The sequence below is a fragment of the Camarhynchus parvulus genome, chromosome 12 (genome assembly GCF_901933205.1).
Source record: "Camarhynchus parvulus chromosome 12, STF_HiC, whole genome shotgun sequence".
Lineage (NCBI taxonomy): Eukaryota > Metazoa > Chordata > Aves > Passeriformes > Thraupidae > Camarhynchus > Camarhynchus parvulus.
Window position 1 is genome coordinate 15,768,785 of NC_044582.1, and position 25,381 is coordinate 15,794,165.

Sequence of the window (25,381 nt, forward strand, 5' to 3'; positions counted from 1 at the left end):
TCCCAGGCATTACATGCTGAGGACGAGCACTTTGATATAGTCTTTATTGATGCTGATCAAAGGAATGCTGTTCAACACTACAGCTTTGTCATGGATAACCACTTGCTGAGCATGGATGCAGTGATCTGTGTAGAGAATACACTCATGAAAGGACAAGTCTACCTGGAGAATGTATCAGATGAAAATGTACTAGCTGTCAGAAAATTAAATGCAGTGATTAATTCAGATCCTCGTGTTGAGCAGGTTAGTGCAATGCCATTGGTTAAGGTGCCCGCGGTGCTGTATCTATGGATTTTGCAAAGTACTCTTTAAAATGCTTCTTTTGTTGGTGCCATTATCCAAAGGACCTAAAATGAACTCAGATTTTATTATAATTCACCTCACTTGAGCTCTAGGTATGAGTTTCTATATTCAGGAGTGGCCCCTGCTCTGTCTACATCTTATAGTGTGTTAAAGGCAAGATAAAAGGAGAGCACTTAAGAGTAAATAATCAGCTCTACAGCACAACTAAAGAATCACCACTCTGCTTTAGAGGCTATGGGGGCTGTAGGGCATCACCAGCACAACAGGAGTCAGGAAAGAGAATAAAAAGAAGAAGTAATAGGATGCACAAACAATATGTTGTGATTTTAGAAACTGGAGAGACAAGACTGCATTTTTTTCCCTAGCATTTGTGTAAGCAATGAGTTTGGAAGAGGAATGGGAGCAAATAGAAGTGCCTGAAATGTTTGTGTTGGAGGGAGCTTCAGCTAAACAACAGGAGTAGGGGGAAAACTACTGTGGCCTGAAGATTATCCTTCATATCAGTGGAATTTTGGTGACAGAAAGCCAGGTACCAAGCAGATGAGAATTGTGTTATATTTGCACAGGTGATTTTGCCTGTGCAGAGTGGACTGAGCCTCATCCGAAGGAGCCCTGTGCCTCCAGATGCAGTGATTGAGTCCAAGGTGGGTATTTCCTCTCTGTGAGCATTTCTGGGAAAATTTTGACTCTGCCAAGGACAAGGACAAAAGAATTTTCAGGGGTTTGGTGGCAAGAACCCAAACATGTGGTACTGTGATCATGGGTGTAGCAGCTTAGAGCTGGACACCCTTTAGCATCTCCAGCCCAGGGTTGCACTAAAGCTGATAAATGCTGATTCCTTGCAAAGTCTTTCAGATCAGCTGGTCCTGTGATGAATCTCTGGAGTGACTGGTGTACTGCCCACCAGGTTTCAGTGCCTGGTGCTCTCCCATCCTTCCCATGCAGAGGAGTGTGGGAAGATGGAGCTGAGGACCAGTAATGAACCAATACAATTCTGAAATAGTTCATTTTTTTGCTCAAAGGCAGCACAGGATGCCCTCCTGTGCTCTCTGAGCCGGATGTTTTCATGGCCTTACATTTTGTTTGTCCTAAGGAAAAAATGGTGCTTTTATGTCTCTGTTTTATGTAGTGGGCATCATTCGGCTATAATGAAACTCCCATCTGGAATCATCATGGCCTACCTCAGTAAACCCAGACCCAAACATCCTAGTTGTTTTGCAGTTTCTGAGCACTCCCAAAGCTACACCCACTGGTAATTCCTGGCATTTCAAACACAATATTTTAAACATCTTGTATTTTGCATTTTGATTCCAGTCGGGGGGAAATGATGTATGGCAGCTGATCAGATGACAGCTTGGTTTAAGTTATTGGCTGATATTTTTATTTGTGCACCAGCCTTGTGAAGATATTTTGATTGCACTATACTTGACCTAAATCCTGCCTTTGGAACCTTGTTTTCAGCCTCTTAGCTGAGCCTCAGGGCAAGATTGGGCCCTGGGGATCAAATAACTGGAAGACTTAATCAGTCAACTTCTAAGACTTTGTACCCAAGCCAGGCTAGGAAATACCATACGCTACGCTCCTGAAAATGGAATGGTTGTAGCATCTCCCTAAAGCACAGCCCTTCTGCTCCATTGTCTGGCACCTTAGTGCTCTGTTTGAGCTTAATATCTGTATGGATAAGGGGGCTTTTTGGCTTGAATTAGTGATGCTTTTTGTCTTAATTAATGGGCCAAGAAGACATGGATCCCTGCTCATGCTCCCACCTCGTTCTCACCAGCAGAGTCCTTTACAGCTGTCAGTGAGCTCTGCCCCTCACTGTGCAGGTGTTTGTGCTCTTGTTGCAGACACAAGTGGTGAAGGATGAAGTTTTCTGGGGCTGCAACCGGCGCCACATCCTGGAGCGGCTGCGCTTGGACGGCAGGGTCGCCTACGTCACAGGAGGAGGGCAGGGAATTGGCAGGGCTTTTGCCCACGCCCTGGGGGAAGCTGGGGCTAAAGTGGCTGTGGTGGATCTGGTCCTTGCCAAGGCAGAAGCGGTGGCATGTGAGCTCAGCCTTAAAGGTAAGCACTGAGTGTGGTGGGCACTGTAATGAGTGGCTTTCCTCCTTCAAACCTGACACAGCCCTGTAGGGCAATCCCCTCCCATCCAGCCCTGGTGGAGAAGTGATTTGAGTAGAGGATTTTCATGCCATGTTAGTGTTGTACCAGCAGTCACTGATACCACACCATCTGCGAGAGTTATTTATCAATATAAACTCTTCTAGAGAGGCAAAGTGATCCAAACAAAATTCCTGTCTAATAGTGTCCAAAGTGGTGAGCCATGGCTGACAGGAACAGAGAAGAGTCACCTCGTACAAGTGAGATCTGTATGACCAGCACTGAACAGAGATGGTGCTGCTCAAAGCAAATCATGCAGGCTTCACTATGAGTGAATGAAAGATACAGCCACAAATTCACCTACCCTCTCTTCCAGGCCGTCTTCCTACCATGAGCCAAAACCATCAAACAGGGTAGTTGTATTGTCAGTCTGAATCTCTCACTGTGCTCTTTAAATTGAAGACAAGTAATTTTTCAAGCCCTCCTTCAAACATGTGTGCAAGGTCAGATATGGGAACAAAATACTAATAGATATAATAAGTAAAATCCCAAATAAGAGGTAAAATCCTCTACAAGCCACTTCTGTTTTAGCAGTAAAAACAGAAAATGTAACATAAAATCAAATTTCCCCCTAGACCTGTGCTAAACTGCCATTGTAAAGGGGCAAAAGAAAACTGGAAATATAATTTTAATGATAAAAGAAAGGAAGTATTACTCATTTTATAATTTCTTCTGTGAGATTGCGCCTGAGCTTTCTTCAAAGTTCAGTACTTCATTGTCTCTAAAGATGGACAATTATGCAGGAAATTTTCACATTCCCACCTGGATAAAGTCACCAGTATTTGTTTCCACTCTGACTTCTGCAAAGGATTGGGCCATTAGAAACTCTATTCTCCAGCAAAACCAGACCCTGCAGATGTATTTATATCACTCAGTCTCAGGAACAGACAAGGATTGGTGTCATTCTGGTTTGGGCACTCTCCTGAACCTCCCCAGAGAGCATTTAAAACAAAACATCCCTGTCTGCACAACCCCAGCTCTGCTAAGCAGGAGACACCTTACACGGAGTGGCAGTGCAATGGTTAAAGCTCTGTTCCCAAATAATGACCTAGAAGAAAGTGTCCAGCTCCTATTACAAATTCTTTAGTCATCCAGTCCCTCCTTCCCTGAAGCTTTTCACTCTCTTATGCACCAGAGCCATATGGTTTTGGCACAAAGTGGCTGTGCCCTGCACCTTAACTCTCCTCTTGGACATTGTTTCCCTGTGAGATCCTGCATATCAAGCAGAGCTATTCAGATAGAAATGGGCTACTTGATAGAGCCATGAGACTTTGGATGCCAACAGCCTATTGGAAAATGAACTTAATTCATCTCCAGGGTGTTTTCAGTGGGAGTTTGATCATCTACCCTTCAATGGCTGCCCTACATCTCTGCTCCTTCAGCAGTGGGCTGCCAGCCTGGAGGAGGTGGGGGGTTGTTCCAAAATGTAGTCGGAGAGGTCATGAGGCATAGCAAATATTATTGCAGTCTAAGGTAAAGAAAATCTCACTTCTCACTCTTTACACATCTTTATCCTTTGAGGTCAAATATTGTCTATCAATTTGACCGGTGCAGCTGGTCAGGGCACATCTCTTCCATCTCATGATGGGTTTTGAGGTTTTGAATTTATTGTCGTTCCCTGTTGGAACAACCCCCAAACTTTGTAAAGCTTTTGTGAAAGGGAATTATATCCAAATGCCCGTTTTTGGAAAGGATCTGAAAAGGTCAGGTTTTCAATCTCTTTCTCTCCAGAGGTAACTAGAGATTCTAGCCTGGACCTCAGAAGCTTTCCCTTGAAAACTTTTTGTTGAAATCAATGTTTCCATGAAACATTTTGGCTTCAAAGAAGTATCATGCTCTGTTGGAAATAAATTTTGACAAAAAGGTTCAGCTAGCTTTACTCTCAAAATATTCACATGAGTAAATTGAAGCAATCATAACATTAATACGTATTTTTCCTGCTGTAATAAGGACAAAGGGGCTGTGATTTTTTTCCTCCTCTATGGCTGTAGATCTCTAACTCAAAGTTGGAAGCTCAGTGCCACAAGTCATTCCCATACTGATACTTTTTCAAAACATTTTGCTTAGCTTGCTTAGAGCTGCTCTGCTTCTTGTATCAAGGAGCCCTTTCCTGCCTTTTGGGATGGTGCCATCATTTCATGATGAGTTTTAAACGTCAGAACGCCTGTGATCTCAGTTTTAGCTTTGTTAGACAGCTCGGGTGTACGTCCCTTGGCTGCAGGGCTCTTTGTTTTTAGATCCTGTGTGAATACCTTTTTCAACAGTTACTAATGGATCCTGACTGAAGAACCAAAAATGATGAAACGTAACCAAAAAATCCTAGGGGTTACCTTCCACTACACACACCTCTGTCTTCAGGGGGAATCACTGCCTGTACCCTAAGGGAAGAATTAGTCTGATGGGATTTTTAAAATGTGCATTTTCACTGTAAACTATGCAAATGCCTTGTGCAATGTCACTCCCGATCTTCTTGTCTATATGCAACATGTTACTTCCATTTATAGCGAGAGACCAGAGATGAAGCCCGTGGCAGGAGGACGTGTGTGTGTCCCTGCAGAAGGACACCTCAGGCATATCCAGCACAGTGATTGTCTGCAGCACAGAGCCCCTGGGCTCCTCTCCTTCCCCCCTCATCACAAACCTGCCTCCATGAGCCCCACAAAAGTGAGCTGAGCACTGTGAAGATGCACTGGCCCCACCTGTGCATCATCCTGTGCTGGGTGTCTTGCCTCTGATTGCATCTGTAGATTTGAAGCTATTCTCACATAGTTTGTTTTATTTATTATTTTTAACAGGTGGTTTGAGGGGACAGTGGAGAGACAGAAAGTGGTTTCCTCCCCCCTCACAGAGTGCAGGAATATCAGATGAATTGATTAAGGTGGAGTGTGGGACTCTGGTTTGAAGTGAGTGTGGTTTCACTGCTTCTTCACTACACACTCACATATGGCACCTTTTGTCTCATTTTTATAAACTGACCTATAAGATGAAGCTCTAAATGGGGTGAGAGTTGGAGGGCAGGTGAAGAGTCTTTCTGTTACCATTAGTAACACACTTGCACCCATTTTATCTGTAAATTTAAAAAGGAAGATTGCAGCAACTCCCTCTGCGTTACATGTCTTGATAACAATTAGGAGGAGCAACAGGGGCTGTCTGGCTATTCTTATTCTTTCAGCATGTTTAGCATAAAACCTGCCATAAAATAAGAGGTCTTGTTTTGTGGCAGAGCATGCATCCATTTTTTAGTTGTCTGTGTTTTTTCTCTGCCATGGAAATCAAGAGAACGGTATCATCAGTGAAAGGGACAGGAGCTCCCGTGCCCTGGCACCCCAGAGTGGCATCACCTCGGGCTGTGCACTCTGACAGGCTCCTGGAGGCACTGGAGAGGAGGAAGAGCTTTTCCATGCAAAAGCCTCTTTCCTGCCGCTTTTTCACACACGCCACTGGGCAATTCCTGCTTTGCCTTGCTTTCCTGGAAGCCTCCATCTCAGCTTCATTTTGGGAGAGTGTCCTTCTGAAATAGGCTTATCCCTTCTTTTAAATGTTTCATCAGAATGATCTAAAAGAGGTAACAGTGTGGAACAAATTTGTCATTTATATAGAAGAAAAAGATCTTGCTTTAATAGCTGCAACTTCCTACCCAGGCTGCTGAGGCACCCAACCCCAGTGGGTGCCTCCCTCCTTCCTTAATTAAGACCCATTTCACCACAGCCCTTACTGGGGTAGCCTTTTTTGGCTTTGAGGATGGGTATAATCCCAGTGGAATCAGGTGCCTCAGCAGGCTTCTTATGCTGTTTAACAATAAAGTTATTTAAAGCTGATTTTTATAATGAATTAAATGAAGTTATTTACAGATCAGCCCTGGTGCAGAAGTCAATGGCTGGATTATTTTAGGAAAAAATGCAAAACTTCTTAATATTTCAAATTTGCCAAATCACTTCCAGATGGTTGCATTATTCTGGCAGTGTGATTTGCAGTAAATAAGTCACTATGACTGCCATACCTGTGCACCTGCAGGTATTCCCACTTAGCTCCCACCTAAAACTTTGGTTTTGTCTGAGGCTCCCATCTCTGCATGCTGTAGTTCACCCAGAGAGCAGTTTGGGACAAATTAATTTGTTTTCTGTAGCATCCTGGGGGGGACCTGGCAGAAGAAAAGGTTCTGTAGAGCGGCTGGGAGAAGGGGAAGCTGCACTTGAGGGTTTGGACAGAAGATGGTGCAGTGTTCCACGCTTCGTCCTGCCCGAGCGGCAGCCGTGGCTCCCACACCTGGGCTCCAGGCTGCTCTCCAGCCAGCAAACCTCGCAGCAGTCAGCAACTTTATAATGGTATTGCAGTAACAAACCCACGTTTTGCTACTATTTGTGGGGCAATTAATTAAGGTGGAATATATATATACATATATATGTATAAAATACAGCCATATATAAAATATCTCTATATATGAATTAAAAAACAATCATAAAATAGAATTTTTTTTCCCCTGTGAGCTCCTATGCTGACTCCATCACTTTTATTTTTTTTTTTTTTGCAGGCATTAAAAGCCTTGCCCTGGCAGCAGATGTAAGCAAGCCTGAGGATGTGCAAAGGATGGTGGATGCAATTGTGGCTCGCTGGGGCACAGTCCACGTTGCATGCAACAATGCAGGCATCAATCTGAACTCTGCAAGTGAAGAGACTTCCCTGGAGGAGTGGGACAAAACTTTTAATGTTAATTTACGAGGATTATTTTTGTGCTGCCAAGTAAGTGTGAAATACTGCACTGGTTTGTTTTGCAAATGGGTATTAATATTCTGTTTCCTTTATCTCAAAATATAATAGCACTTTATTAATAATTATCACAATAGAATTGGTCCTAGTTTTGGTGGAGTTTAGGAGAGATTTGCTTTATATTAATTACAGATTTTGGTCAATACAGTCAAAAGCAGCTGGTACTTATTGTCTATCCAAGCCCAGGCATTAAAGAATGGCCAAAATTTTTTTGAAGGGTGGTTATTTGAAAACCAGAAAGCTTGGAGGGGGGAATTCCCAACATTTGTGATTTTTTGGAAAAAAATATTGCCAACAGTGGAGAGGTGTGAAATGGCAATGGGATTTTTCCCTGCATCAGCCATTTTTATACCAAGTTTTTATATCAGGTACTTAAAAAAAATGTGTTAGCACATCAACTCTTCTGAAAAGACTAATTTATTATCATGTCATTATTAGCACAATCACAGAAAGGGTCACTGGTCTTTCCTTTAATTTCTGTCACAGGCTGCAGGCCGCATTATGCTGAATCAAGGATATGGGAAGATAATTAACACAGCATCTATGGCAAGTTTAATAGGTGAGTGATGAGAGCTAACAGTTGTGCTTCAGAATCCATATTTTAATTACTACCGATGCTATTTGAATCAATTAAACCTGTATTGGGAAGGAGTAAATCACTGACATTTCATATTAGAGGAAATGTACTACAAAATTTTTATTGATATCATTTTTCAACATTTATCTGTCCTCAATGTTTTAGAGCACTTATTACTTTTTATAGAAAAGGTGGAGTCACCTTCTCTGACTCTGGAGCAGATACCACAGGGGAGGCGCTGTTCTCTCCAGGCTGTTCCAGGCAAACTCTTTGGCATGTGGGAAGCTGAGCCCACAAGATGCTTACAAGCCACCCAAAGGATTTTGTGCCAATATTTGCCCTGGTACCCATGGGTTTTATAACATTCTCATTGCCAACAGGTGCCTGCACCAATGCTGCTGAATCAGCAGTGTCATCAAAAGGACCAATAAACCATTGTAACATATGGAATGAAATCCCTACTGCTGAGCTAATCTGGAAGGCTGCTGAGCTGAAGCCCATGTAACAAAAATTGATCAATTACACAAATTAAGCATAGCCCTTTAGGAATTTATTTTATTGGTCTGGACATCTGTTGCAGTATTGTCCAAATCCAAAAATCAAATGGTGCCTTGGGTTGCCAAGTTAGGCAAGAAAATCTAGTAGCTATAAAAGTACAACTGAAAACCCCTGTATTAATATAATGTCCATCTGCTGAATGTTACATAAATATGCAGTCTTTTTATTTTCCTTCAGAATAATGTTTATTTTTACTGTGCCCAGTTTGACATTCAATGTCATTCTACTCAGTTTATTGCACAGTAACTTTAAATGGTTCTTCAAAAATCCATTTATAATGTTGTTGTTAATATTTTTTCAAGTGTCTTTACCAGCTGTTTTACTTATGCTTAAACACAGGCACCACCCCTTCATCCCAACTTTGTAAAGTTACAAAAACTCCCCAAGAAAAGTAATTCTGAAAAGATTGTGTTGCTTTAAATTCCAAATACCTCAGGCTTTCCTGCTCTGCTCTGAGCAGTCGGGCTCTGGTCTGTGCTTGGGCTGTCACCATCCACATCATTGTCACAAAGCAAAATTTCCTGGGATGTAGTCCATCCTGGAGAAAGTTAGGAAGCTCTGGGAATTGGCACAAACTGGGGATCTGCTGTTTTGGCACACAGCTCCCAGCCTCGCTGCAGCCCAGCAGTGGTCTGCTCTGCTTAAGGAGGGGCTTTTTCCAACTTTTCAGTCAGGGCTTGGCACAGCTCTGCTGAGCTGGGTGGTGATGCCATTCCAACCCAGCATCCATCCCAGCCCCAGTTTGGAGCTGCACCTCCTTGGCTGGTGAGCCAAGCCCAGGGAATCACATCTAAGGGCAGTACCTGTCCTGGAACAGAAAGGAGCATTGGAAAGCAGCCCTGAGAGCAACCTGGAAGGGTCATCCCAAGATGCATTTAAATGTCAGTGAAAGTTAATGCATGCTAGGCCAGAAGTTAAGAGATGGAGAGATATGTTTACCTTCTGAACCTGTTTGAGTCTTGGCATTGAGAAAATCTAGTAGTTATGAAACTACGACTGAAAACCACGATGTTCATATCATGTCCATCTGCTGAATGTTAAATAAATATGTTGGTTGGTTGGTTATTTAAGTACGTTGGCCAACTGGCATAGTATGAAATGTTTCTAGAAATAGTTAGGGGATATTTTTTTTGTTGTTGTTGTAGGTTGAGTCCTTCCTCAGAGATACAGGAAAATGAGGAGACACTTAGCAGGATAGGGAGGTTTTTGTTTGTGATTTTTCCAGATACACTGCTCAGAATCAGCTTTAATTAATCGAAGATATGCTGCATACATTTTGCATATGTGCATTTTGATTCTGGTGTTCCAATGGAATTATTCCAGGCGTTCGCTCCAGCAGCGGTGGCTCGGCTGCTCACACAGGTGTAACTCGGAGTTGTAATTTTTACAGTGAATATCTTCAGTGGGAAGTGGTCTGCTCTGCTCTGTGTGCACCTCTCATTAATACTGTGTGGCTGCTTCAAGGTCAGGCTGGGAGCCTGATGCACCAAAAAGGGGGCAGCAGCAGTGTCAGGTTGTTGTGCTATAACCCCATAGCCCTTCCCTCTCTCCCTCAAGGATGGGAGAGAGAATCTACTGGGAAAAAAATCCAGCCAAAGTCAGAACAAAGGTGTTTAAAACATAATACAGCTAATGTTGGCAGAATTTTTATCTGCTTTCTCCTATCATCTGTTTTGAATAGGAGTGAGTGTCCTTCTCAGAAGCCTTAGCAATGCAGATTTTTTGGTGACACTGCTGGAGGCATGGCTTTATTCACAAGCCCCATTTGGTATGAGTTTGGAGGGTTACCGATTTGCTCTTTTCTCTGTAAAGAGACCACCTTAGGTGAGGGAAGAGGAGGTGGCATGGGGTGCTTAGCTGCAGAAATCCCATCCAACGCCAGAGATTCACAGCGCCTGTTGGCTTCTCCTTGAGTTCTTCCAATTGTGAGGGGCTGAGTGCTTCAACAGGGGAAAATTTCATGCTCCTAATTATCTTCTTCAGATATTCTTATAAAGACTAAAGTCCATGGAAAGACTTTTGATAGCTGTGTCTCATCACACAAGTCAGAAGCTGATTCTCATGGCTTGCAGCGACTTGTTCTCACCCACATGCACTGTAGGTGCAGAGCCAGTGCCAGAACTCCTCTCCTCTTAGCAAGTGACCACCAAAATGATTTATCACAGACAGACATGTTTGGAAAGTTTAGCAAAGAACTGCTTTTGGGAGGTTACGAGGTTAACTACCAAAGTTGTATGTAACTTGGAGCTGATGCATGGCAATTAATCAAGAAATTACGTTCCACATCTCTTTGAGAGCCCCCACGGCACGCTGCGTCAGGGGGCAACAGCCACACACTGAGGGCAAGGCAGTTTTGCTGGTCAAAATGTAAATTATTTCTTATTGAATGAAAAAGAGCACAGAATAAATGCTGGCAGAGGAGGGCCATGGTAGGAAATGCTCTTTTTAGCAAGGAAAAGGCCTCTGAATTCTGAGCAAACCTGCAGTATATGCAGGAAAAAAACCCTCTAATTGTTGCTGCCATCATGTGTGTGCTTTAAATCTATTCACAAACACCTCTGTTCAAGGCAAAGGTCCTTGTTCACATACTCACTGATTTGCAGCAGGGCTTTTTGTCTTTTTCAGAGTTTGGGTAACTCAGTTATCACCTTCTTTCCACCCTTTACATTGACATATTCAAACCCAAGAGTTTCAGTCAATAAAATCAGTAGTGGGCGTGTTGGGATGCTATGGGTGGGAGTGATATAGAACTGATGGATCAGCTTAATTTATTGAGACTAGTTTGATGCCAGCTGCCAGTGCGGCTTATCTGCTTTCATCAAATGCTGGGAGTTGGGGTTTGGCTGCGGAACCTTGCACAAACCCAGTGATTCCTTTCCTTCCAGGGTTCAGCGTTATCCAACCCCACAGGCTGGAATTGCCTGTCTTTGTGACTACTGATATTTGCCCTGATTTCCCCCTCTCTCCCTCCATCAGAGTCAGCAGCTCAGTGAAGCTCTGTGCTGATACAGAGCTAATTATGGATGGATGCTTTGCGCTGGATTTCTTTAATGAAGTCCTAATGGCAGCCAGAAAAGTCCAAGGAGAGATACTTTGTGGGTGTGAATCCCAGCACCTGGACTGACTTGGATTGACTCCCGTGGGTTTAAGGCACTTTACACCCACTGGGGATTTGTCCTTAAGTAGCTTTCACTGAGCTGGAGAGGGGCAGAGCCACCGAGAACACGGCACTAACAAGCTTGAACATTGTAATTAGCAAGCTGATCATTTTCTGTCTTTGACTGACATGTGACATCTCTGAAACATTTTCAAAAGCTTCAGATTTTGAAAGTGGTGGGTGTTCTGAATTTTTGGGATGCACCTGTGTTCACATCCACACAAACATTGGTTAAATCATAAGATGTGTTTGCCTCAGACTATGGATAATTTAAAAATTAGGGAGAATAATTTGTTCCAAGAAGCTATATATAATGTATTATATAAAATCTATTATGCACTTATATCATATTCTATCATATAATGTCATATCAAACAATTTACTGTTACATTCAGCAATCACATATTATCTACCACATATTATTATAAATAATATTAATATATTACATAACACAGAATATATATGTCAGACATTATATTATTGATTATATAATATTTTAAAATTATATGATAATGTATTTTATTAGTATTACAGTGCACAGTATATAAACATACATATGTGTACAATATATGAATGTGCATGTGTATGATTATTTATCTTTCTTCAGAGCAGTTAAGTATTGCATATATATGTTTAATACATCAGTTTTGTCTTTGCCCAAATATGGGATCTTTTATATGTCTTTATTTTTATTTTCACCATTGTTTTCCAGCAGCCCATCTGCTGAGACGAAATTATTAGACAGCAAGATACATATTTAGGGGTTTGTGTTGTAGGTGGCTGAATTCTTGCTGCTCCCTGCCTGGTACCTGGCAAAAGGGTAAATAGCTCATATCAATGCAGGGAATTGTCTGTGTAGTGCCTGAGCTATTTTAATTTGGGAAGAATAAATAATTTTCTTCTTCTGAATCCCTTGCAGTCCCTCACCCACAGAAGCAGTTGGCGTACAACACCTCCAAAGCCGGGGTCGTAAAATTAACACAGACATTGGGAACCGAGTGGATTGACAGAGGAGTAAAAGTCAACTGCATTTCCCCGTAAGTAAAATGTAGTCTCATTTTGAAATTACAAAGGGAATGAAATGTTCTACAAAGCTCAAATGAACACTATCTCAGCAAATAAAGTTTCTAATTAGCAGGTGGATTGCATCCCTTTTTATGTTGTCTTTTCCTTAACAAAGGTTTAAATACTTAGAACCGAGCCTGCTCTGTTGCTTTGTATACTCAGGGATTTAAGGAGAGGTTTTAGCATTTGGTAATAGGTTTTCCAATAATGTGAAGGGTAGTTTTTAGCATTTCCCTTCCAGATGAAATATTTCCTTAGTCTGTCCAAGCCTTCTGTGGTTAAAGAAAGGGTTTTTGACACTTAACAGACACTACTTCTTTTCCCTTTTTACTTGAGACAAATACATAGGCACTTTAAAAGCTACATTTTATTGCTGTTATTGAGCTACTGGTCAGCTCCAACAGACACAGGAGGCCTGGTGTAGTTTTGTAAATATATATGTATATATATTTATTACAAATTGCATTTTCCTTACTTTTGGAGATTTCAAGCTATGTTTTAGGGTATTTATTCACAAAGAAAAGTTTTCCTACCAGATCCACTTTGTCTCTCCCTGTTTCTCACACTCATGCCCAACCAGTCATTTTATTAAACAATTAGCAGTGCACGATAGTGCTGAGCAGAAACCCAAGTGGATAGCGTTAATTGGAAGCGGTCAAATTCTGTAGACCATTGAAGTCAATCAGAGTAACTAAGAAGGGCAGGATTTTAACCCAGGAGTTAAATTGTAATAATGAAGATAATAATGTAGATCAAATTAGGGAAAACAAATTACATATTTTAATCCACAAAGTGGAGGGGGAGAAAAAAAATCACAGAGCTTAATGGCAAGTGCTTCTGTTTTTACCGCTGGTCTGCTCTCCCCTTGCTTGTGCTAGCTGTCTTCCTTATGATTATTTATTACTAATTATACCAGAGACTCCAGCCGTCACTCTCCGTGATCCACAGATTCTTTCAACAGCATCTTACTTCCTAATGGGATTTTCCCCATGCCCATGCTAGCAGCACTGTAGTGGTGTTCCTACAACTAGCACTAGTGAATTTACACTGGCTTTTGGGAGCTGGGGAGATGAAGGGAATTAGGGAAGCTCAGCAGGACCTGGCAGGAATTGTGTCTGAAAACATACGGGTAATCTGCACCAGCAGAGGTGGGATAGTTGTGCCACATTCACAGCAATTACGGATGAGAAGGCTCTTACAGGAGGAATTACCCATTTCTTAGGAGCTTACATAAATTTAAAATATAGTCACCAAATGATCAAAACTCATTGCTTTGTACAGCTTGGAAGCAAGCACTCACTTCTAGAGAAGTTATGTTTCTGGAGACAGTTGTCAGCTCATGGAGAAAAAATAGACAGCCTTTCTTTCTACTTTTCAAGGCAACACAGGGTTGCATTTTGATCATCTCTACCTGTCTTTAACTCTGAGCTCAAAATCCTACAACAAAAAGAGGGTGATGTATTGCCTTTTTGGAGGAATAGCCAGGAAGGACATGTGGAGAACAAATATTTTGCTGTCTTTGAGGTCCCCTGTTGTGGACAGAGCAGTTCCCCTAATGCAGGTGGGAACCTGGACTGAGCTGCTTTGGAGACCAGCAGAACTTCCCTCACAGAGCCTCCAAGCTCTGGCTGAGCCCCTCATGATGGGATTGCCTAGGGACCTCTGGGCATGAGGAAGGAGCCTGCAGTAGCTCATAGAGCTCAGATGCTTCAACACATGAGCAAAAACCACATCTGCTTCTGAGTGAATAACTATTCACATTTATAGTCCTGCCTGTGTGAGATGTGAACCTTCATTTCAGTGCACATTTGGACCCACCCCCTCTAGTGTGGACCCCTCTAGTGTCACTGTCTCTTGATGTGACTCACTGAGGACCAGAGATACCTTCAACCTACTTGATCTGAGCATACAGCACCAGCAGGAGCCTCAGTGTCATCTTATAACAAGATGGGATTTTAAGGAGTCTGAGGAGAACAGATCTAGATATAAGGCATTATGGTGCCCAAAATCAGCTCTGGATAAGTAAAATATCTGTGTCCTTAAGTACTTTGCCCCTCCCAGTCACGGTTGCATTAAGGCTTTAAGGCACTCCCAGTGTGACTCTGTCTGAAGCTCCAAATGCTCCAGTCTGACCTTAAACATTATTTCACCATGCAAACCTTTTGGCCTTTTCCCCCTCTTCCTATCTGGTCACTTTTTATCAACTTAATTTCTTAATGAGTGCATAAAACTTATGCAGAGCAATGCATAAAAGTTAGCAATGCATAAAATGTTATGACCGAGTCCTTAGGATGATTTATTACATTTATAAAATTGAACATGCAGGCTTCTCTTGCTGGCCAGGCAAACCTGATGCCCAGAGAAGGTGGCTGAGATTCCCTGGATGCTTTGGCTGACTTATGCTGTTGCTATCGTGGAACCTGTGCTCAGTGCTTGCACCACCATCCAGTGCCATCACCTCATAGGCGTCTACACAGCTGATACCAAAAAATGAAGGTGGTCTTGGAGTCTTCCTGAAATGGATGTGGGGGTTGAGCTGCAGAGGGTACCTGGGTGTAATCAGGGAACTTTACAGAGCACTGACTGATGCCCAGCTGCCCACAGGGTTTAGTCTCTTTGCTGGTTCCAGGACATGGAAGTGTGTTGGGTGTGATGGAAGAGGAAATTCTGGAAGGTGTCTGGTTTTTGGCATGTGCAGCATTGAACACGTCATTTTTGCAGCCATTACACTGAATCAATGTCCATTTTTTTGGCTAATTACTGCCTTCTTGATTAGCAAGACATGAAATGCCATTATGTCATGACCTTTGGGAAGGGCAGGTGGAAGTTGATATTAAGGTCAACTCACAGCCAGGGCAGCAGCCCTGGGGGATGAACCATGTTTCCTCCTGATGGGCTGCAGGGATTTGGGTTTGGGCTGCTGGGCAAAGAGCCTTTGTGTGCCCTGCATCCTGCCCCGCTCCTCTGAAAGCAGCCACACAGGGCTGCACCAGGCTTGTAGCCCCAGAAAGCAGGCAGGGCAGGATCACTGCAGGTTTGGGGAACACCCCATAAAGGGGAAGGAGAGGCAGAGCTAGCAGGTGAGGGAGCACCCCAGCATCACCTGAAGGCATCCCAATTAAGCAGCATTACTATCCCCATTAAGCAGCAGTCGTTGCTGGTAAGTATCTTTGGACTTAAATCTTAATTCCTTGGGAGATGTCCCAATTAAGTGGATCTTGTGATTAAACACTTCCTGATTAAGTGGAGTGTACTTAACTCATTCAAATTAATAACTCATCTGAAAGAAATCAAGTTACACACAGATGGAATCTTTTTTTGCTCTCATTTGGGGATTGAGTGCACGTAACAATTCCAGTTAAGTATCTGGTAAGTGATATTTTTCCTAATGTGTCTCTCGAAGTGGAAATGTTTCAGGCAATTGTTTTTTTCTCCTTTTTTTTTTAGCAGTCTTTTTTTTCCTCCCTCATGTCCAAAATTGTCCTGTGTATCAATAATGAAATATTGATGCTCATATCTAACATTAAGGAACCAGCAGTTTGATATTACATTGACATGCAACAGAAAAGTACTGATAGGCTCAGCACTGCATACGAGATGAGGTAGGGAATTAATGCATTGGCAGTTGTCTTTGCTGGAACTGGTTAGGAGCCAACTAAAATCTGCCTAAAAGGGTTCGACAACGTTAAATTGCCCAACTTGGCACCAAGCTTCCCCAGAAGATGTGTAGTATCAATGACATGCCTAATATTTATAGTGCCATCAGTATGTGTGTTTGCAACTTTTAAGTTTTGCGCTGTATTTTTTTCTCATTTCTATAACAAAAATTTGTAGTGAAGTTTGGTTTCACATCTAAATTTTTGCTATGTGGAGTGAACCTAAAGAAAGGTCCAGCAAGAGGCACAGCACGGTGATTCACAGACTGCAGTGATCAGACCAAAGATCATTTTTCTTAACAGATTGAAAAACGTCCTCTTTTTAGCAAAATCTGTTGTGCTGGAGGACTGTGTGTTTTATTCCCTAATCTGCATTCCCTTGAGGTTAAAATGTATCTGTAAATGAAAAAAAATAAGAAAATCATATGGATCTTATTCTGGTCTCTTCTAGTGTAAAGCCAGAATGATGATGACGATGGTGATGGTTTTGTAAGCTCAGTGAGAGGCACGTAAGGGAAAGGAGTTCAATATACTTAATGTCTGCTGCTCAAAGCACGTTTCTCTCTGAAGAAAACCAGTTCTTGAGGAGTTTAGAAAAGCAAAGGAGACTATGGGGCTCTGCTTGAAGGAAATAAGTAAAGCATTTGCAGTCCTATACTGGAATGTGCTTGATTTTGTTACATTGCCAGAACTTAAGTGAACTGCATCGCTCAGTGTTTCTGAACTGCTCTGCTCTTTATTGACAATTACAATAAAATATAAAGCTGATATTTAAATCCTGCCTGATTAGCGCGAACAGAAATGTTTGGGGGAAAATCTGAATTAGTTCCACTTCATAACAGAGTAAATAGCGGATTTCAGCCTTCATTTAAAACAAAAGGTAAATCTCATACCCAGAATCCAGTCTGTCTCAAAAAATTATTTCCTTGGAAGTCTAAATTGGGATGCCGATGAAGTTTCAGAACAAAACGGGTATTTTTATACTTTGTTCATTTCATATTTATCACTAGCTTGTTTGCTAATTTTCATTTGCAAGAGGCAATTCTTCCAGCTAACTGGCTGCCTCAATGGGCCACTGATTTCTTTGAAGTGACAGTCTGTAAATATGCATAAAAAAGAGATGCAATTAGCGTGTGTGTGGTTCAGTGCAGCCTGATTTCATTGGCAAGTTTACCCACAGTGTTGATAAGCTACATTATCTAGAAAATTGGCCGCTGAAAAACAGCACCTCTGATTGCCAGCAAAGGTTCCAGATAACAGGGTGCTGAAGAGAAATATAATTGAGGTTGAATATGTTAACCAAGGTGTCACATGCTCCTTAGAAGCGCTAATTTATCAGCATGTTGGAATTTTTATTAACATTTGGAATGCATTTCTACCACACTAATGAAGTGGAATTGGCAGTTCAGGTTTTAGTTATTGTCATTTCTGAGAAGTTAAATGTAATTTCTCGTTAGACACAGCTATGTAAATATATTTGTTCAGGGGCTGAAAAAATTATACATTTTGCAAAATACAAATATGTTGTTAAGGAGGAGTATGACAAATCAGTTGCAGTTAAAGTCATAAAAGCCAGGCAAATCTTTGCCCTGCATTGTGCTTCCTGCAGCATTTTAGGGCACCTGAAAAAAAACCAAACTTAGCAGAGTTTTAGTAAATAGTGGAGTCAGTCATTAATGTAAAAGAGGCATGACAAGTAAATCAGTGTGATTTCTCAGGCATTGGTTTAAGGGAGATCACACTGGATGTGTTGTGCTTATCTCTGCCTCTCCTTTTTTTGTGTGGAAAGGCTCTGGTGCCCGGAAGGGTGCTGGCTTTTGTTCCCCTCGTTGTTTGACATATGGGGAGTTGGTCTGTTTTCAGTTTCTAGGCTGTACACAAGCATGCTGTATGACATTAGTTGTAGAGTGATGAGAAATTGGGGGAAGGACAACAATTCCCAAGACCTGTGACAGACCCAATTCGAGGCACTTTCACTTCCAATGCTGTACTTTTTTCCTGGAAAAGAAATTTAAACTGGTGATTATGGATAACCTAAAAGTGAGGGGGTTGTGCTATTAGCTGAGAAGATCATGTGAGTGTATGTGTACTTGAAAGGAAACCCCTGATCTGCCCATCAGCAGCGGAAGGCGATGATAGGAAAGGAGCGCTATGGAAGTTTGCACCATGACTTTCAGCAAGGGCAGAGCAGGCTGGATGTGCTCATCTCCTTTGTGCTGTTACTCTGCTTTCCTTCTGCATTAACATCTCCAACACCTCTAGGTGCTGCCTTTCTTTCTGGGCAGGACTTGTTGCTAAACCCTTGGTCGGTGTGCTCGCTGCAGGGGCATCGTTGACACGCCGCTGATCCACTCGCAGGAGCTGCGGCCGCTGGTGCGGCGCTGGCTGGCTGACATTCCAGCTGGGAGGCTGGCCCAGCCCACGGACCTGCAGGCTGCCGTGGTCTACCTGGCCTCTGAAGCCTCTGACTACATGACAGGCCACAACCTGGTCATTGAGGGTGGCCAGAGCCTGTGGTGAGAGGTGTCCTGCAGTCTCCCTTCTCATGGGCCTTGGAAAGTGAGTATTAAAGTTAAGCTTAGCCCCAGCTTTGCCTTGTGTGACTACATAGCCAGCTAATATGAAATTATTGTTTCCTTCTTTCAGGTGTTAATTTGGAGACTTGTATAATGCACAGGAAGAGTAAAGCAAAAAAAAAAAAAGGCAATCTTTCAGTTTTCCAGCATTTTCGTGTTTTTCACTGCGCAGTCACATTTCTGTTAAATTAGTATTTAATGATATAAAAGTACATTTACTGCAGTGAGATTTGGCTATTATTTAAGTTTAACAGGGGGCATTTTAAAAGCAATCCATATTAGCTGGTCTGTGCAGTTTATTGTTCTTAGGCAATTTTTTTGTATTCAAGTTGTTCCAGTGACATCTGTGAGTGGTGAAAAACAGTTGGATGTAGTGTTAAAAAAAATAAATTAGTTCATTACATTTGAACCTGAGTGTTGCCATTTAATATTTACTGGTGTTCTTTAGTTTTTGACAGTGTTTTTATACAAACACCCACATAAATGCCCCTGAAAGAACAGTGCTGCACTTAATAGAGATTCATGGTTGGTAATTATAATGGCTCTAATCCAAACCTATTGAGGTAAGTAGGGACTGCTCATATACTTTAAGTTAAATGTGTGTTTAAGTGTTGATACAACTGGGTCTTTGTTTTCCATGATAAACAGAAGTAAGCAAAGGTCATCTTCCAAATAATTTCTTTTTCCACTTGTAAAATACTGAAGACAACTCTTGGGTGCAAACCAAGGCCAGCTCAAGTGATATTGATACAGTTCTGTTGGCTGAAGAGCTTGTTTTAGTGATAGCATTGGGTTCATTGCTTATAGGCAGTAAAATGTGGCACAGTAACCCCACGGTTCTGATATTGCTCTGGATAAAGACAGACTTCCATCCTGAGGGCCCTAAAGCATAACCTAAGGAGAATTTACGGGAAGAAATTCACTTGCAAATCCTCATGTCATTTGTTTTGCATTTGGCAGCTCTTTGTTACCATAACATAAATAATTGTGGATGGATGTCATTACTTTGATTAAGTGCTACAAGCCCATGCATTGGCTGGCCATTATTGTGGGGAATTGCTGTAATGGCTTCAGACTTGACATTCACGGCTACGTTGTAAGGTATGCGCCTTGCTGACGTACTATCATCGTTATCGTGGATAAAGTGCAAGAAGATACTTGTCTTCATTAAATTTTCTATTAGACCATTGATAATTAATACATATCTCATGTTTCATCTTGAGTCGTTTTTCTGGGGAGTGCTGCTGTTAAGCTACTCAGGGCTAGAGCTTTTTGGATGAAATCCTTGCCTTGTGTGCATGATCTAATTTATTGACAATGCTCTGCAAACTCACAGGCTTAAGTAGAGCTTGATTTTGGATAAATCTTCAAGAAAAACAATTAAGGATTTAAATGTTTTATTATTTTTCTGGGCTCACAAAACCTTTTCTCTCCTAGCTCCCACACTTGCATCATTTTGTGTCATGCTCTGGAGGGCTTGGTGGAGTTCTCACATCCCTCTGGCTGGCTTTTTACCCAGAGGTTAATGTGCAAACATTGGTGAACTCATCAGGAGCTCTTCCAAGGGATCCTAGAGGGGCTTGTATACTATTGCTTGGACTGCTGGTGAACAGTTTGTTGCAACTTCTACCTAAAGTGTAAAATAATGAACTTTAGTTAATTTGAAACATGAACTACAGTTGGCACTGGAACTATGAGCAGTGTTTTCACTTTCTCAGCAGAAAGACAAAAGACTGAATGGACTCTAAGGCTGAACTTCCATTCCTTGCCTGGAGATTGTTGAAGTTCAGCATCAAAAGGCACTGTCAGGGCACTTCAGGAAGCTGAACTTCACTGGCCTGGTTTCGGGAAGACTTTCAGCCAGCAAAGGTCATGCTGTGATTTTCACAAGTTTCAAGTTAAAAACAAAACCCAGACATAAAAAAATCACCTAGACTTAAAAAAAAAAATCAAAATTATATCTTAACTAAGCAGCCTCCAGTGTTCGGACTAGAGCTTGTCTCGCCTGCTCTTTTTTGCCCCCAGGCTCTGCCTTTGAAGGGCTGAGTGGGCAGAGCAGAGGAATGAGCTTACCTGCACAGGCTGGTGTGGGGCTTGGTTCCTGTCTGGGGGAATTGCTGTGTGCCCATGTGAGCCCTGGCCCTGCCCCATGTTGGCCCAGAGAGGCTGGTGGAAGGGGCTGTCTCTCCCTCCATGACACAGGACTAAGCAGCCCAAGGGGATGCAGTACTTGGTGCCAAAACCCAGGCTAATTGGCAAATACCCTCACAGTACTTTTGTTTTTCATGGCACCCTCGCTTTGGCCAAGGAAACATCCTGGAGGAGACCATGTGTCAGAAGGGAAGAGTCTTTCTCCCTGTATGTATGAGCTGGTCTGTCTCTTCCTAAGCAAACACTTTCATCTCTCTCCTCCACAGGCCTGTTGAGTCATCAAATGGTTTGGGTTGGAAGGGATCTTAAAGATCTAGTTCTAAACCCCAAATGCACCACTTGGTGTTTGGGTTGGGAGCCGTGGGATGCTCCTTGGGCATGGGGCTCCCCATGCTCTGCCTTGTGCTGTGGGGGAGGCTCATTGCTACAACCATGGGGTCTCTTCCTAAGATGCAGCCCTATGGCCAAGTGGAAGCACCAATTTCCACTTTAAAGGGAAAAACAAAGTTCAAGAGGTTTATGTCAATGTCTAGAAGTATCCAAAAGGAAGGTATTGAGAGGATGGCGGTGATGCCAAGTCAAAGGACAAGAGGCAATGGGCACAAAATGATTCCCAGGCAGTTCCACTGAACACAAGGAAGAACTTTGCTGTGCAGTGACAGACTATGGGAACAGATTGCCCAGAGAGGGTGTGGAGTCTCCTTCGCTGGGGATATTCCAGAACTATCTGGCTTCAACACCATGTTATGTATTCTAGAATAACCCTGCTTGATCATGGAGGTGGGCCCAGGAGACACACTGTGGTCCCTTCCACAGAAGGGACTGCTCATATACTTTAAGTTAAATGTGTGTTTAAGTGTTGATACAACTGGGTCTTTGTTTTCCATGATAGACAGAAGTAAGCAAAGGTCATCTTCCAAATAATTTTTTTTTCCACTTGTAAAATACTGAAGACAACTCTTGGGTGCAAACCAAGGCCAGCTCAAGTGATATTGAAACAGTTCTGTTGGCTGAAGAGCTTGTAGTGGTGATTCTGTGGTTCTATGAAGAATGTGAGAAAAGCCATCAGCAGGGTGCAGGGGATGCGGTGTGGGGGCATGCAGAGCCGGGGGATGTGGAGCCGGGGGGGGATGTGGTGCAGGGGGGGATGTGGTGCAGGGGGGGATGAAGTGCGGGGGATGCAGCGCGGGGGATGCGATGCTGTGCAGGCGAAAGCGCCGTTCCCGGCCGTACCTCTAGGAGGAAACCTCAACCTGTGTTGTGTCTGCGGGAGCCGGGCTTCCCAGCTCTGCTATTCAACTTTCATACTGCAGCTAAGTTAGTACTTTTGATATTTCTAAGTTTTTTTTTTTTTAAACATTTATGTAGAACACCACATAATTGCAGAAAAGATAATAGTCACATACCCTAGGGCTTGGTGTACACTTATGTTAAAAGTACAGCTTTTATTGGCAACTAAAGTAATAACCTTTCCATGTCAAATTGCTTTAAATTAAACTTAAAAAAAAATGCTGGCTGATACCCACACTTAGTAATTGTCAAACATTAGCATAATGTGGAATACTAAAGCTGCTTAAATCTTGGGTTTGAAAATAATTATTTACTTAGGTAAATTCCGTATTCAAAAGCATAATATTAGATTTTTTTTTTAATACAGTCTCCTTAATGTATATGTTAAAATGCAGACCCGAGCTTGATGTGGAAGTGGGGCTGAATGTTACTGTGGTCTCTGTGAGAAAAAGGGGGATTTTGTACCTTTAGCTCGTCCATCCATCATTGCTCACATGGAAAGAAATGTTTTAAGGTTGTACCTCTGAAGCCAGAGGTGCTGTGGGTGATGTCTGGTGACCCAAGGACGGTGACCTGCACTACCTGCTGATCGTACCCCCTGCTGCAGCCCCAGAGTGCAACATCATGTTTCTGGCGCTGGACGACATCTGGGAGAAGGATGTCTCAAGGATGTGGGTGTGGAAGGCCAAGGGCAGCAGGTCAGTAAAGTGTTTCATCCAGGTGCATTTCAAATTTCTGCTCCAGGACTGGAGCACATGTGATGGGAACCATTCAAATTTCCAGTGTGAAGCAGGAGAGGGGACATTTCAGTATGAGATGTGGCTCTCAGGGCTTGCTGCTGTGTGTGAAGGACACTGGACCTTCCAGGCGCTGTGAGGACGGAAGTCCTCATGGTTTTCTGCTATTGGGAGGCCCAGGCTCTGACACGCCCATCTTGTGGAGTCCGTCCCCTTGCCAGCACTTCTCTGTGAAATCCACCGCAGAACTGTGAGTCTGCTGGTTCTTCCTCAGAAACATGCCAGTGTTTTACTGGAAGTTCAGCAAAACCTGTTTTGGAACATTTTCTTAAGGAAATCAGGAGTGCCTTTATTAGGGCAAAAGGTTTTTTGGCAAATGCCCATACCTTTGACTAGCAAGTTAGAAAGGGATTGCCCTTCTCACTGCTTTAGGGAGCAGGAAGCTCTGGGAGGCTCTTGCTGCCTTTCCAGCAACTTTTCAGAGGAACAAAATGGAGCAGTAGTACCCAGTTACAAGGAAGTTACGAACTTCAAGAGAGTTAAACAGTTGTTGGGAGGGGAAACGCAAGAAGCTGGGGACTGAACATTAGATAACTTTCCCAGCCTTGCCTAATATCATAAGTGTTTTACACTGTAATTATAAATCTGATTATATACCAATTTCCACACTGTTTCAATTCTTTAAAGCAGGGAAGGGAACGCTCTTCCCTGGAGAACCCTAATGCAGTCCTACAGCATATGCCTTCTCATCACAATAGATTGGAATTCTTCAAAATTCCTGAATAACAGTGAGTGTTTGCTGCTAGATTCTCATCTACCTGGTGTCTTTTGTCCATTCACACCTCTTTCCTTGTTTTTTAGAGCTCTCCTTTCCCCACCTGTCCTACCTGACCTCCTTCTCCTGCTCTGCTGTCAGTGCTGCTGTTGCTGCTGCCCCATCATACCAGGGAAAAGAACACTGCAGAGGGGCCAAGCAGAGTGCAGACTGCCCAGAAATGCCTCTCAATTCTAAGGCCTGGAGTTAATCTTCATTTACTTTCCCCCTAAATCACTCTATCATAATCCATGTTGTATCTGGTACCAGGACTCCTTCTGTGGTAGCAAAAGCAGGAAGGGTCTTGTTGATGAGTGAGTGCAAATAACTCCCACCTCAGTTCCTTCCTATTTGAAAACATGAAGGTGCTGCTGAATATATTCTGGGTGTGGGGTTGATATTCCCTCCCCTGGGAGATGTCCTTTGGGACACAACCCCACACTGCAGCTGCAAGTGCTCTCTGCCATGCTCCGTTTGCTCCCCTCTCTCTGGCGTAGCAGGCTGTGTACAGACACACTTTGTGTCTTTAGGAAGCCTCATTAATTCACAAGATACATATTTTTTTCCCTCAACAGTTTGTAACAGCTTCTTAGATGTATAAATTGGCATTTTCAGATTTTTATTAAAATACTGAGAAATAGATTTATGTTTCCATAGGCTACTTCTTATGTCCAGACAGACTTCTGACACTACCTTACATGTACAGTTGTTGCATAAATGATATGTTAATGCATGAGAGAAGCCATTCACTTGGAACTGTTCAGAATGATAAAGGGCTTTAATTACAGCCCTGATTGAAACAAGACTTTTGGTAAATAGCAAAATGGCAAAACTACACTGTTTCATAACAAGCCTTCCTTTGATGACAGTGTGGTTTGTCTCTGTTACTCCGCTTATTGCCATTTCACTCATCCAATTCTGATGTTCAAATCCCACCTAAGAAATGGTAAGAGGCTCTACTTTAATGCTTACCTGTGAATAAGATGTTGGAAGTGTTGGTTTACTTTTGGCACACTGCAAAGTGCCCACGCTGTAACAGGAATTAGATGTGGGGCTTGGTTCACCACTATACATTACTTTTTCCAGACCTCAGGTAGATATACTCATCATCTTGCATGAAACCACATCAATGCCTTTCAGCAGGAATTCTCAGGGCAGTGTGATGATCATCTGGGAGACCACTTTTCTCCTCCTTTGCAGGGGACTGTTGCCTCTGGTGGCAGAAACTTTGGTTATATTTAGATCCTCCAAGCAGCACCGTGCAGAACACAGGCTTCAATGAACTTCAGCATCTTTCTGTCCAAGCATTTCACATGCTCCTGAATCGTCTACATAGATTTTTTTTTTAAATTTCTAATTTTAAACAGATCTTTCACTGCAGAAATGTTGGAAAGTCTCTTCTCAGTGCTAGAAATGGCTTGAGTGGGTCGCAGATGCTCGGGAGTCATCCTCCCTCCTTCTCTCCTCCGGTACTTTCTGGAGTTAGTCTAAGTAGTCCTGAATGAAGAAGCAAATCTTCTCTCTTCTGAAGCTCCTCATAAATGTGCTTGCAGTTAATATGAGTCCTTTT

The 25,381-nt window shown here is 42.6% G+C and overlaps 1 protein-coding gene across 1 annotated transcript in view; it reads left to right on the forward strand.

The window, feature by feature from the left end:
• LOC115908430 overlaps positions 1 to 18,920 on the forward strand; it is a 34,366-nt gene extending 15,446 nt beyond the window's left edge. The window contains exons 5-12 of the mRNA XM_030956982.1: positions 7 to 243; positions 870 to 947; positions 2,151 to 2,367; positions 6,995 to 7,203; positions 7,717 to 7,789; positions 12,442 to 12,559; positions 18,568 to 18,802; positions 18,890 to 18,920. Of these exons, the coding sequence (XP_030812842.1) occupies positions 7 to 243; positions 870 to 947; positions 2,151 to 2,367; positions 6,995 to 7,203; positions 7,717 to 7,789; positions 12,442 to 12,559; positions 18,568 to 18,763 (1,128 nt within the window). The 3' untranslated portion in view covers positions 18,764 to 18,802; positions 18,890 to 18,920. The remainder of the gene's footprint in view (positions 1 to 6; positions 244 to 869; positions 948 to 2,150; positions 2,368 to 6,994; positions 7,204 to 7,716; positions 7,790 to 12,441; positions 12,560 to 18,567; positions 18,803 to 18,889) is intronic.
• The last annotated feature ends 6,461 nt before the right edge of the window (positions 18,921 to 25,381 follow it).